This window comes from Cervus elaphus, chromosome 5 (genome assembly GCF_910594005.1).
Source record: "Cervus elaphus chromosome 5, mCerEla1.1, whole genome shotgun sequence".
In the NCBI taxonomy this organism is placed as follows: domain Eukaryota; kingdom Metazoa; phylum Chordata; class Mammalia; order Artiodactyla; family Cervidae; genus Cervus; species Cervus elaphus.
Genome location: NC_057819.1, coordinates 112,704,038 through 112,718,481, shown reverse-complemented (window position 1 = coordinate 112,718,481; position 14,444 = coordinate 112,704,038). Strand labels below are relative to the sequence as shown.

The 14,444-nt window shown below is 59.1% G+C and overlaps 1 protein-coding gene across 5 annotated transcripts in view; it reads right to left on the bottom strand.

Moving 5' to 3' along the window:
• Positions 1-14,444, bottom strand: part of RARA (retinoic acid receptor alpha) — a 43,692-nt gene that overhangs the window by 11,427 nt on the left and 17,821 nt on the right. For 3 of the 5 annotated variants that reach the window (XM_043904477.1, XM_043904479.1, XM_043904475.1), the window contains exon 2: positions 10,979-11,506. In XM_043904477.1, the coding sequence (XP_043760412.1) occupies positions 10,979-11,156 (178 nt within the window). In that variant the 5' untranslated portion in view covers positions 11,157-11,506. Of the gene's footprint in view, positions 1-2,394; positions 2,564-10,978; positions 11,507-11,751; positions 11,852-14,444 lie in introns of those variants that run through there. The other 2 variants (XM_043904478.1, XM_043904480.1) reach the window with 2 other exon arrangements.

The window sequence follows — 14,444 nt, the reverse complement described above, 5'->3', positions numbered from 1 at the left end:
CGGTCCTCTGCAGCTCCCCTCGTAGCCCCCGGGGAGGGCCAAGGAGGGGGTGCCGGGCGCTGGGTCCCGCCCTGCCTCCACCCCGGAGGAGGGTGGGGGTGGCTCTGGGTGCAGCGCCGCGGCCGGGGCGGAAGAAGGCCCCTACCCAGCGGCCGCCGATAACCATCTCTCCCCCTCCCCCCACTAGGGGCATCCACGTGCTTCACATTCTTGGACGTCTGGGAGCGGGCGGAGGCGTGAGCGGCGAGATTGGTAGGGGACAGATGGAAAGCCACTTCCTGTGTACCCCTTATCTCTGGCGCCCCAAATCGGGGGCTCTAGCGAGGGAGGCAAGGTCCCCAGGGTCCTGAAGGGTGGGGAGGTCTCCCACAGCCCACCTGCTGTCTCCTCCCACCTTTGGTGGAGGTGGCAGGAGGGAATGGAGAACTTGGTGGAGGGGACCTCCGAGGGTTCCTTTCATCCAAGGACACACTGGAGGGTTGGGTAATGACCCCATGTGCTCTAGACTCGCTCAGGTCACCACCCCCAGTCTCCAGGTCCTTCCTGTGCCCCACGACCACCCCTAGAGCCCCCCTACCAGCCTACACCGCCTTGGGGGCTGAGCCCACTGCCACACACCCACACTCCCACCACCCAGACAGGGCAGCCCAGGCCTCTGGCTCCACACCACCCCGTGTCCTGCACTTCCCCGTCGCCCGCTGGACTCCAGGCTCCCCCGGACCTCGTCTGGCCAGTTTGGGGCCAGGAAGAGCTGAGCTGCCCCCAAGGGCTGGAGCCCAAGGTCTCAGATCCGCGCTCCTCCCCAGACCTCTGGCAAAGGCGGCCGAGACTGCGGAGGGAGCGACTGTGGCAGCCATACCCCCAGGGACCCCACTCTGGAGGGGGGACACCTTCCTCCAGTTCTGGGAGGTCTGGGAAGAAGGGTCCTGGTGTATGTCACACTTCTTGCCGGTCCCCTTCTCCCTAAAGTCCACCCATGAGCACCCCTCCCTCCCTCCCACCCTCTGCAGCCAACCAGGCAATCTGCCCCAGAGGCAAAGGTCAGGGGGCAGGACGGTAGAGGCTGGGGGTGAGGTGGCTCTGAGATGGGCGGCGCCCCACCTCAGGTCTCTCTCTTCTCTCTTTTTCTCTCAGGTCTCAGGCGTTGGGGGCTGCCCTTTAACCTCCGGCAGCCCGCCAGGCCCCCAGAGACCCACTCCACCCATCCTCCCTGGCAGGCAGTAGGGAGGCAGCCAGTCCGGGAGTGGGGGAGAAGCCCCAGGGAAGAGCTGAGCCCAGAGCAGCCGGAGAGGACGAAACCGGAGCCAAGTAACAATAACCCCCTGAGCGCCGCTCTCCCCCTCAGGTACACTGCCTCACAGCTGGGTATAAACACGCCCAGGTGTGCACCCCGGGCACTCAAGGCTCCCGCCAAAGCACAGAGCCCCTCCCTTCCAGAGAAGCCTGAACCCAGACAGGGGACAGCCAGCAGAGGTGGTGCCAGGACTCCAGGGTTCTCTTGGGCGGCCCTTGCAGGGACAGCCCAGCGCCTGCCCCCGTCCCCAGGTGAAAACAGGGAAACAAAAGGACACGCTGGGTTGGGAGGGGGCACATTCCTCACTTCCAGAGCAGCTCCAGACCCACAAAAAATCAAGCTCAGCCTCCAGAGGACAAACCGTTTTAGGATTATAGGGAGGGGGAACCCTTCCCACCAGATTAACTTCCCCTCTCCATTCCTGGCACAGCCAAGTATCCAGGACCACGGCTACCCTCAGATGGACAAGGTGTAAGGTGTAAGGGTCGGGCACAGTGGCCAACGGGCATCTGATGGAGTTGCCCCTTCTTGCAGCACCCACTGCCAACACCAAAGACCTGGAGTGCTCCCCCTGACACCCACCCAGACGGCACAAGGGCAAGAGCTGGGGGCAACAGCTGCTGCCCAGGAGGGGCTGTCCCCCAGGCTTTGGCAGGGGTGGGATCAGAGACGGAGGCCCCTCCTCCAAGAAGCAGACAAGCCCACTCTACCACCTTCACCCCACCCTCCTGGGTGGCAGAAAGGACCACTTAGCTGTGAAGCTATTGGATTCCAAGCAAGGAGATAGAAACTGGGGACAAGGGACTTCACTTCCCCTGCAAGAAGTGGAACGAGAGATGAACAAACGTTTCCTGAAAGGAGGAGCCCCCAAAGTTCCTCTGTTGGAACACAACAGAAATAAGTGCCCAGGGTTACGCACGGGGAGTCCAATTGTCCAACAAGGGCACCCGACTTTGAGCAAGAGAGTCAAGGGAAAGTGAAGGGTCAGAGACAAGACCACCTCACCACGTCCCCAGTCCGCACCCCCTAGTAGCAGCGGAAGCCCCACAGTCCGCCCCCACCCCCAGCTCCCACAATAGGAGGGGGAGGCCGATACCTACAGTGGTTTGAGCCATTCCAAAGCGGAGTCCGGAGCGGAGTGGAGTAGGGGCCGGGAGCAGGGAGCCCCTTCTCCGGAAGCAAACAGGCCCGGTTCTGGTTATAAAAATCCACCACCAGGAAGGGATTGGGGGTGGGGGTGAGCCCCCCCACGTCCACACTCTCGTACATCTTCCCCGCGAATACAAGAGGTCCGGGCGGGGAAGTCCTGCGCGCCGCCTCCCTCACTCAGTCGGCGGCGCCATCCAAGAGCTGCTGGGGGCGAGGGGCACGTCCCCCTCGCCCCGACTGGTGACCCGGGCCGGGGGCCACCTTGTGCCCGAAGTCCCGCGTCCAAATCGGCCGGCCGCCCTGCGAGTCCCAGGTGAAAGCGGGCAAGTTGTGTGCACTGCGGGAGGGGGGGAGTCCGCCGACTGCCCTCGGGAACGCCCGGCCGAGGCCCGGGAACTCCGCAGCTTCACCTCGAGGGGGCTCCAGTCGCGAGACTCATGGTGTCCGAGGCAGCGTCCCGCGGCTCCCCGAGTGCGCCGGCCGGGGGCGGGATCGGCGCGGGGCGGGGGGTGACCGAGCACTTCCTCCTACCCCCCGGGGCTCCCGGGCTTCTCCCGGGCGAGGATCGGGTGAGGTGGGGACCGCGCGGCTCCGCCTCCACCAGGCCCGGGGCGGGCGCCCGGCACTCGGTCTCCGGCGGTGCGCGCCGAGGTCCCCCCACCCCGGCCTGCGCGCCCCGTCCCCTGCGGTCCCACCCCCTTTCCTCCGCCCCGTCCCGTCCAGGCACCGCCCCTGCCTTAACCCTTTCCCGGCGGATCCGGCCGCAACGGACGCCAAGCCGGGAACTGAGAGGGAGAGGCGGGATGTGGAAGGAGATTGCGGGGAGCCCGGGCAGGGGGAGGAGAGAAGAGAGGACGGAAGGGGGAAAAGGCTCAAGAGCCGGAGTGCGCGGAGTTTGGACGGAGGCTGTGTACCGGGAGAGGAGGGGGCTCCAACAGGACGGAAGAGGGACGGCCGTCTCCCCCATCCCAGTTCCGGCTCCCAGCCTCCCCCATGGTTGGGTCAGTCCCCGGCCCCGCGAAGCTACGGCGAAGAAGGAGGTGGTGGGCGGGAGGAGGGGGGTGGTCCCGGTGTCCACCCCCAACACACCCCCCACCCAGCCCGGGCCTCATTTGCCTAATGCAATGCGGCTGAACTCTCTCTGAACTCGCCTGGCGGCGCCTCACCTCCGGGTGACCCACCCACCGCTGCCCGTGACATCACCCGCTCGCCAGCCTGCCCGCGGGGCTCGCCCGCCAGCCCCCTGCCCAACCGGGAGACGCCGGGAGTGGCGGCCGGAGACGAAGGGCCAGGGTTCTTGTGGCCAAGTGTGAGCGCCTTGCAGGGTGTCCCGGGTGTGACATTGTGCAGTTCGGGCAGTGTGAGAATGAGACACCCGGCTTGTGTCATTGTCTGTGACATCATGTGTGACTCCGGCCACCCGCCCGACCGAACCCGCAGCGGCAGCTCCGGCGCTTGGGCAGAAACGCTTGTGCAGAAACGCTTGTGCCGAGGGGGGCTCTCCCTCCACGCTCTGCGTGCTTCCGTCGAGCAAAGCCCCGCCCAGGGTGTCTCCCAGAGGCGGAACCACCCTGGGCCCCCCACCGCACCGCCCAGCCCTGTTGAGAAAAGGAGGGGCTGAGGCCTTCCAGCTGACCACTTCCTCCCGGAAGCCCTCGGGAGGCCTATTTCACTGGAAGAAAGGCCTAGGTTGGATAGGTCCAGAGAAGTGGGGGGATGCCCTGGGAGAAGAGGACATCCTATTGCCCCCTCTGGCCCTGCAGCTGAGTTCCTCATTCTAAAAAGGGATAGGAATTTACGTGCTTCCCAAGGATATTCTAAAGCCAGGTTTCTAAATTATGTGGTCAGGTAATCCTCACAGCCACTCCAAAAGATAAACACTATTATTCCTGTTTTACAAATAAAGAAACTAAGGTCTCAGCAAGGTCAGATGGGTTGTCCAAGATCACACTGCTAATATAGAGTATTTGAACTTTCTGCCATCAAAGCCCATATTCCCACCTTGCCAAGCCAATGCAAGGAAAACTATTTTCTGATCACCTCCTAGGTGGATACCATGGGGAGCCTGCCTTTTTAGACCTTATGGTGAAACAGCCATTTAGCAAATAATCACACATATATGTTTATTATTGCATATATATATATATATAAATATATATAATTGCAAGCTGAGATAATTGGTATTATGACACAAGTAAGCACATAAAGAACAAGTAAGCTTGAGGGAGAATTAATGTAGGCACCTAATTTAGGTTGGAGCGTCAAAGCAGAGACGTAAAGAAAAAGTAGAAGTTTAAAAATTAGTTAGGCAAAGAGCAGGAAGGAGTGGAGTTCCAGTAAGAGCCTATGCAAGGGTCCTGGGGTTATAAAAATTGGAGCGTTTACTCAAGGAACTATCAGAGGACTAGGGTGGATGGCATATACAACTCAAGAGGAAAAGGAGCACAAGACCAGGCTGCAGGGGTGGGCTGAGGCCAGACCAGGTGGGCTTGCTGAATTTTCTCTCAAACGCAGGGAGAAACTACTGAAAGGTTCCAAGAAGAGAAGAGGCAAGATCTGATTTACAGTGTTACAAATCAGCTTTAACCTTGTGAAGCTGTGTGGAGAATGGATGGTAGGAGGGCAGGAGAGACCAGTTAGAACAGTCCAGGCAGCACACAATGGTTAGCACAGCCCAGGAAACTGCCAGTGGTGATAAGTGAGTGAAAGTTGCCCAGTCGTGTCCAACTCTGTGCAACCCCATGGACTATATACAGTCCAGGCCAGAATACTGGAGTGAGTAGCCTTTCCCGTCTCCAGGGTATCTTCCCAACCCAGGGATCAAACCCAGGTCTCCCGCCAGTGGTGGTAAAGGAAAGTAATCAGTGTGTGGCTCGGGCTACAGCAAAGTTCCAGGAAAGTAGCAAAGTCTACTGGGCTGGGGGACAGGTGGATGTGGAGCTCCAAAGCAAGGTCTCACCTAAGTGAGGTGTCTGGGCTACAGAGGCAATGCTGGGACCTAGAGCACAGATGCAAGTCTTGGCTGGGGATGAGACTGCTGGGGAAGAGGGCAGATTGCTTCCAAGGCCCTTGGTATCTTTCCTCCCAATGACACAGATCCAGGGCACCAGTTACGTGCTAGGCCTTGTGTTCGCAGCTTTGAGGTGCTCGGGGATCGGAGACTGTCCCTGCCAGCAAAGACCTGGTGATTGGGAAGACATCTCCCAAATGATTACAGCTCACGGTGGGTACCAGGTGGAGAGGAGTCCCTTCGTGGGAGAGAGAGGAGTTTTATAGAAGGAAAAAATAAGAACCTGCAGGCATTCAAAGGAGGTGGAGGATGGGGTGGAGAGTGAGTGAGGAAGAGGGAACATCTGTGAAGGTTTCTGGGAAGAGGCGGTATTCAAGATGTTCCTTGAAGGATGGATAGGATTTCCGGAGCTGGAGAAGGGGAGAAGTCAGGGTGAGATGTCTGTTCTGGACAATAGCAAGGTCACCGGGCAGGTCAGAGGAGAACACAGTGTCCTGGGGCAATGGGAGAAGAGGGGAAAAGGAAGGTTCCGACAGGTTCTGGCTGGCCACTGGGGGTAGCAGGGGAGGTGGGGAGGACCTAGTGGCAAGCATGGGGCCCCTGTCCTCTGCCACATCCCCCATAATTCCTCCAGCACTGTGTGCTTTGCAGACCCTCAGCAGGTGTGGGCTGAACTGCCCCCCCCCATCCCCCCAGGCAGGGCTCCCTCGGGTCCCCGACCCCATCTAGAGGAGATAACAAACAGGAAATAATGAGGCCCGGGGGGCTGAACACACATCAGGTCCCAGTACAGGGTGCCGTCCCCCAAGACAACACCAGCTCCACCACCCGCCTCCCTTCGTCACCACTGATCTTGCAGGGTACTTGAAGCCCGCCCAGGCCCTCACCAGCAAGCAGGTCACTGTGGCCTCCTAGCAGCCTGCCCAGCAAGGAACAGATTAGGAGTCTTGATTTAAAGAGGAAACAGACTCAAGAGAGGTTGAGTGACCTGCCCCCGGCCGCACAGGAAGAGTTGTCCTTTAAGACTTCTGCCAAAGGGGCCTTGGTCCGTGGGCTGAGGTTCTCTGCAACTCAGAAGTAAGAATGGGGAGGGGAGGACCTCTATTTCTGATCTAGCCAGGGCTGAGGGCCTCTGGTCTACCCTGGAAGGTCCGGCTCCATGGGCTGTGCCCCACCTTTGAAAAAGGAGAGGAGGAAGGCGTTGTGGGCACCACCCCAAAGTGATTTGGAGAAGGGAAACATTTCCTCTTTCCACAAGACACTACCCCTCAAAGGGTGGTCAGGCCCGCACTGGCACATCCCCATGGGCACAGGGCCCTTGGCATGGGCACACACTATGTCTCAGGTCTGGGCCAGCCTAGAGGACAGGCTTCCTTCCCGGAGTCCCCTCCCCCAGCCCATGCTGGGATCCGGCCCTGAGGGGGTCTGTGCACTACCAGTGCTTCAAGATAAAAGGTGAGGGGGGCCCCATTTTCATTCAAAACCCCATCCAACAGTCTTTCAGCTGACTCTGCATTTTGGGCCCCGGGAAGGGCACTGCTAGCAGCTCCCCCTCCCCCTGGGCTGACTCTCCTATTGTCCAGGGAAAGAGTGGGAGGAGAGGGAGTGGCAGAGAGGAAGTCTCCCCAGGCTCCCCCAGACCCTAGAGCTGCTCACCCGTTTCTAGGCATACAGAGCAAATGTGTGGATGGAAACGAAAAGTCTGGACCCAGTCTTTCCGGGCTCCCATCCCCAGCTCCTCTCCCCAAGGCTTCCAACTTCCCTACCCCCACTCCACAAATGGAAACAAAATAAGAATAAGAAAGTGGCTTTTACACTCTGTTCCTCCAGTGTCTGTCTGGAGATGGGGGGAGGGTGCCCGCTGAGCTCTGCAAACTCCGGGGGCTGCAGTGGGCTGATTCGGGGGCGGGGATGGGTGTGAACAGATTGTATCCGCAGCTTCCAGGACAGGATGGAGATCTGGCCCCGGCCTCTTATCGCTCTTTCCCTCCAGCCTTCAGGATCAAAAACAGAAGAGGGGGCGTGGCTAGGGGAGGCCTTCCCTACGCCCCCTGCTGGGTGAAGGCGGGAGGTCCTGAAGCAGAAGCGGGGCTTCCTCCTACCTTCAGCCAGGGAAGAGGGGGTTTCACCATGGCCCTGATCCGCCCCCCAGACTCCTCATACCCAGGGCTCCCCACCATACCCTCCCGGGGCTGCCTATCTGGAGGGCAGACAACAGCCCAGCTGTAGGGTCACTCAGCTCAGCCACGCAACCACCAGCGCTGTTTCCTCATGTGTAAATGGAGATAATGCCCCTCTCCCGGATTGTCGGGATTAAGATTTGTAAAACAGAGATAAGGTCCCAGGCACACAGTAGGTGCTCCACCGATGTTAGCATCCCATTCTCTCCAGCTCCCACCCAGAAAAGGGTCACGATCCCTTTCCCCTATCATAACACCCGGGTACCACGGCCACCAGACAGCGATGAGCGCATGCAAGGCGACGAGCAGAGTGCATTACGTCGGCGATCTTGCCTAATCTCAGCCGTCTGAGGGAGGTTCTGCTTAGATCCCTGTTTTACAGACGAGGAAACATGCTCGGAGAGGCTGTCACACTTTGTAAATGGCAAAGCCAGAACTCAAACTACACAGCCTACTCCACAGCAACCCCTCCCACCCCCTGGAATTCCCAGGGCAAGCAATAAAGAAAGGCAGGTGCGTTTCCTCTTCAGCCTAGACTAGCGATAAGAAATAGAGACCCTTCCCCCTCCACACACACAACACCATCATAGACCCCTCCCCCTTACCCTCTGCCCTAAGTCACCCCCCCTCCAGCACACAAACACATTGACACCCCTCCGGCTCTGGATCTGATTCTCCTCAAACACACTCTGACCCTCTCACCCAATACTTTTAAGCCATTGACCCCCTCCCCAGCACACACCCAACCTTGACCTCGCCACCCCTAATACACACCCAACCCTGACCTCCCTCCCAAAACACACACAACCCTGACCCTCCCTACAAGGCACACAGAATCCCAAACCTCCACAGTAAATACCAGTCCTCAAGAGACCAAGCCCCCAGGGCTGGTTTGGAGGCGGGGATCTTGTATCATCCCTAGAACTTCCCACTCTGGCTTCCGGGAGAGGACAGCAGGACAAATACCCACCCCTCGCCACTGACCTAGAGAACAGTTCTATCCTTCCACAGGCCACCGAGTCTCTGAAGCACACCCAGGGTCCAGCCTCCCCCCGCCCCAACTTGGCGAGAGGGCTGGAAGGATGGAGGGGGCACTACCCAAACACCTTTGTTGGCGGCAAGTGGGAGGAGGGGGCCTCGTGCGCCAGGCTGCCTGCAGAAAGGGTGGCAGGGGACCAGAGCATATAATTGCTCCTGGTGGGGATGGGGGCCACAGCTGTCCACCCTCCTGGGAAATGCCTGGCCCCCAGCACCAGCCCTCAGGTGGGGGGAGCAGAGAAGGCGAGGTGCTTCCAGGTCGGAACTTTGATTTGTCATGCTGCACTACCCAGAGCTGAAAGCCAGGGTCACCAGGTCCCACAGACTTCCACGAGAAAGAGGGAGATGCCTGGCTCCCTCGGGGTGGATGGGGAGGTTCCTGACCTAAGGGGAAGGAAGGTCGGGGAGAAGCTCAGAAGCTGGTGGTCTGGGTAAGCAGAGGTGTTGTTGTTTACTAGGAAGAGGCAGGGAAACCCACTGGCTCACACGGGGAGGGGGGCAGGAAGGGGCATTGCTTAACCAGAAATGTGGGCACCCCACCCTGGGGGAAGAAGGTTACCAGGGTGGGAGGTGGGGTACCCGGAAACCCTCCCCACCCACCTCGAAGAAAGAGGAAGAAGCTTGCAACATTCAAAAAGGAGAGCAAAACACCCGCTTGTCCGGCACAAGACAGGGGTCAGGCCAGCCCTCCGTGAGCCAGGGCCCTGTCCCCAATCACCTGAGGAAGAGCAAGCTGTCCACCAGCACCAGGCTGAGCGCCCTCGGTTTCTCCCTCCCTAAGAACCCCACCCTGGCGGGAAGCAGACGCTCCAGTTCCTGGAACTGGGATGTGAACTCCAGTTCCCACACAGATCCCAGGCACCACAGACCCACCCGCCCCTTCTCCAGCATCCCCTAACTCAGAGACTGGCCCAGCATCATCCAACTCAGAGACTGGCCTCTCCCATCACCGAGCACAGACTGAAGACCAGGCCAGAATCGTTCTGACGCCCAGGTCACAATGCTGCCCGCTGCCCCCTCCAAGGGAGGAAACAGAAGGTGGAGGTTTGAGGAGGCAGCATCCGCCTGCCCCCCTGCCCCGGGGCACAGAGGGTTAGGGACCTAAAGGAGCACAGACTTAAGAGCCCCTGCTCTCAGTGGGCTGGTGGGGCTGGAGAGGGAGGGGGCCACCGTGCAAGCCAGAGGACGCGAGCCAGGAAGCCGTGGTGGCGGTGGGCAGCCGGCCAGTGCGGGCAGCGAGGCGCCCGGCCAGGGCCTGCCCCAGGGACAAAGAGACTCCCTGGCTCCGGGGAGAGTGCGCTGCCCCCACGCTGGGAAGGGGGCACTGACCCAGCCCGGCCAGGCGCACAGGGCAGCGGTGCCAGGCAGCTTGCCAGTGGCCGTGGGAGAGGCGGTGGGTGCCCGGGGCGGGGTGTTCAGTCCCTGCCCGCCAGGAGAGGTGGGACACGGTTCCCAGGTCAACAGCTGACCGGCCAGGCCAGCCCGCCATCCACAGCCCCCTTCTACTGCTTCCACCCCCTCCCGCCCCAGGCCAGGCCCCGGCTCCCTCCTCCCCCAAACCCTGGCCTGGCGCCCAGCTGGGCCCTGGGGGCCAGAGTTACTGTAAGCGGCCTGGCAGGACCGAGGCCTGGACTCTGCCAGCTGGCCACAGCTGCCGCCACCTCCCACTACCTGGCCAGGGAAGGGTACCGAGACCCCCACCCAGCCAACAGGCGACCCCCATGGCAGAAGGCGGAGGCGGAGAGAAAACACAGGCCCTGCCAAGAGCAGGCCTGCGCCCACAGCCAGAGTCCAGGCCTAGTGTCCCCTCCCCAGACACTCTCCCCATCACCAGGCTGCCTGTGGGGCCCTCCCCTGCCCTGGCCCCCTCCCCACAAAGGGAAGCACCATCCAGCCTGGCCAGCAGTGAGGGAGGGGGTGCCTTCTCTCAGAGGCACTGGATGGGGTGGGGGGGAGGTGGGGTGCTGTTCTCAGTAGACCAGCCATCCCCACCAAATGTCGAGAGGTTTGTTTACCCGCCTCCAGCCTCCTTGTCCAGTGCTTGGAGCTATTTATAAGGCCCTCAACGGCGGAGCACAGGAGGGGGCGTGAGGGGCCAGAGGACAGCATTGTCTCAGCCCTCCACACTCCGTGCCACCCCCAACACCAAACACAGCCACGGCGATGCATCCTCAAGCCCCCTTGTCCAGGCGGTCCCCCTTGTCTGGAGGAGACCTGGCCGCTGAGGAAGAGATGTGCCCAGAGGCCCAGCCTCAGGCCTGCCGCCCCCCACGGCCCCCTCCCACGGCGCTCCCCCACCCCACTTACTGGCTGGGGATGGCGTGCTATAGCCGCTCACTGGAAGCTGGTGCTGGAGAGTGGTCAGAGCGCCTGGCGGGGACAGTCCACCCAGCATGGGGGGGAAGAAGAAGGCGTAGGGGGGCACTGTGTACCCATTGAGGTGCCCTCCCCCAGGTGTTGGGCAGGAGCTGCTGTTGCTGGCCATGCCAGGCGGCCACAGTCAGAAGCGCAGGCAGACAGTCTGGCGGGCTTCAGGCCGCCTCTCCTCGGGGCATGGGGCCTGGGCCCAGAGGGGACTCGGGTGGTCAGCCCACCCCCCCTTCCGTCCCGGAGCTGCAGTCCAAGGCCAGCAGGCTAATCTCAGGCTCCTGGCACCCCCACTCTAGGGGGGGCCGGTGGGCTGGGGGACGTCCCGAGAGCCAGTCCTTTGGTCAAGCGGTTCTTCGAGCTGGCACTTTCCCGGGAAGGTCCAGAGCGGGCCTTCAGGATGCCAAAAAGGAAGCCTCTCCTGGGTGGGCCCCGGCTAGGCGGCTGCGGGGGCCATGTCCCGTGATGCTGCAGAGAAAGAAAAGACAGGTGAGTGGGCACCGAGGAGCCGGCTCACAGGCATTCCCCGTGGAGCTCCCCAACCTGGGCGGCCGGAGATTTTCCCGTGGCACCCGGCTGAGCAGACAGCTGGCACCATGCCTGGCTGGCAGAGACAGCCTGGGAGTAGGGCCCAGACACTGCTGGGGGTGGCAGGACAGCACAGCCAGGCTGGGGAGACGGGGACAGAGCCCAGAGCGAGCAGGGCCTCTCACCCACAGTCCTGAGAGCAAAGCGTCCACACTTCCATGCCACCCCGGAGGATTCCTGCAGCAGAGAAAGGCAGCTGGCCCTCCTTCCCCCAAAGCAGGTTACCTGAGGTCAAGATACAGAGAACGTGTGCTTGAGAGGAGGAGGGAGGGGGAGGAAAAGCCGCTTCCCTAAAGCATTGGCACTTCTCAGAAAAATGACTCCTAAGCCAGGGGGCCTTGCTTACACCACTTCCCCCCCCCAAATCCAAGCCCAAGCACCCCAGATGGTTTTGTCCCACAGGCCCAGGGAGGAGGCCCGTTTACATACCTACAAATAGGGAAATGGGAGCTGAGGACTCCTGAGTATCACCTCCATTGCCTAACAGCATGATGGGCCGGGGGTGGAGAGTATGCCAGGGGACTACCCAGCATGGAAGCCCCCTACTCCCCTCACCCACAATGAAGGAGCAAGGGAGACGGAGCTCAGACTTCACCCACATCCTCTGCCTGCAGAAGCAACCTCCCTGGAGGCAGTGGGAGGTGGGCAGAAGATGACAGCCCAGATGCCCCCACCACCATCAGCGTATACACAGATCCACACCCTGTTTGAACAGCTGGGGCCTGAGGATACACACAGATAACACCGCAGGTAGCAAGAGACAGAGGTGAACAGAAATTCCACGACACAGTGAGACAGACAGGCGGCAACAAGAGCAAAGAAAGAGACAGAAAGAGAAGCATCCACAAGAGGGCTAGGAGGAAATATATAAACTATCAATAAACATGCATGTATTTATATGAGTGTGTGTGTGTACACACACATACACACACATGTGACATATATGAAAAAGAAAAGAGAAACACGGCTAATCAAAGCCACAATGAGATACCATTTTGCATCCACCAAGATGGCTATAATCAAAAAGGCTGACAACAACAAGTAGGTGAGGGTGTGGAGAAATTCAACCTTCACACATGGTTGGCAGGAATGTAAAATGGTACAGCTGCTTTGGAAAACAGGCTGGCAGTTCTTCAGGAGGTTAAACACAGAGTAATATGACCCAGCAATTCCACTTCTAGGTATCTACCCAAGAGAAGATAAAACATGAAGTCCACACAAAAACCTGTATATGGATACAAACCTTTACACCAACACTCCTAAGAGCCAAAAAAGTAGAATCAACCCGAATGAACATCAACAGATGAATGGATAAATAAAATGCTGTACATCCATACAATGGAAGAGTGTTCTGCCATAAAAGGAACAAAAGCAGTGGGATTTCCCTTGTGGTCCAGTGGCTAAGACTCAGTGCTCCCAAAGCAGGCAGCCTGGGTTTGATCCTTAGTCAGGGAACTAGATCCCACATGCTGCAACTAAGACCCACATGCTGCAACTAAGAGTTCCCATGCCGCAGCTAAAGATCCCACAGGTGGCAACAAAGATTAAGGATCTTGAGTGCTGCAACCGAGACCTGGAGCAGCCAGATAAATAAATGAATGAATATTTTTTAGAAAGGGACAAAGTACTGATATATACTACATCATGGATAAACCTTGAAAACATTCTGCTAGTTGTAAAAGACCACCTGTTGTATGATTCCCTTATATGAAATGTCCAAAATAGGCAAATCTAAAAAGGCAGAAAGTAGATTGTGGTTAGTTACGGGGTGGGGGGGATGGTGTGGGTGTGGGTTTGAGGGAAATGGGAAGTGACTGCTGAATGGTATAGGGGCTCTTTTTGGAGTGATGAAAAATTTCTAAAAGTGAACGTGGTGATAGTTGCACAACTCTGTGACTATAGTAAAACCACTGAATTGTACACTTTAATAGGTGAATTTTATGGTATATGAATTATATCTCCATAAAGCTGTTAAGGGGAGGATGGGAAGAAAGGGGAGGAAGGGAAGAGAAAAGAGAAGAAAAGAAAACAGGGCCACAGAGACTCAAAATAATGATGGCCTCCAACCCCTTCCTCTCCAAGCTCAGGCCATACCATGTTCCAAGCTCCAGGCTCCAGGCTCAGACCTAAAGTCCAGGGGACATGCACATGGCCAGCATTTGGCCAAGAACCATGCCTGAGATGGAGGAGTTCTGCCAAGGCCACTGTGGACGAGGCCAGGACTTCTGAGCCCAGCTGGGCGAGCCAGCCAGCCTGTGACTGTGCGGGGCTGAGGGGGGAGGTGGGGACAGGTACTTGCAAGGGAGGGGGCAGCTCCCCAGGAGTGAAATCTGGACCTTGTTAATGACCATGATTTTTACTGTTACTAATTATGACCTCCTTAGGGCCTCTCTTACTCCTGAATGAGGTGCCCCCTTCCTTCCCAGGCCCCCGCCGATTCCCTCCCAGGCAGAGAGGCTGACGTCAGAGGAACAGGGGCCCCACCCATTGGGCCAGCTGCCGCCCTGGCCCCCCTACACACCCCTGAGGGGCCCCACACAAGGGGAACTCGAGCCAGCACGAGAAGGAGGGGCTGGCTGAGCCTCAGTAGTGTTGACAGTCAGACCCTCACACACACACACAGACACACACACTTGCAGGAACTTACACGCAGAGTTCTAGGGAAAACGTCACACACACACATTTGCAGGAACTTAGACGCAGAGTTCTAGGGAAAGCGTCTGGTGAGCAAGGGCATGTTTGCGCACCCAGCCTGCGTGCGTGCAGACACGCACGTGGCACATGAGGAGAGGGAACCCAGATACACGATCGCTCCACA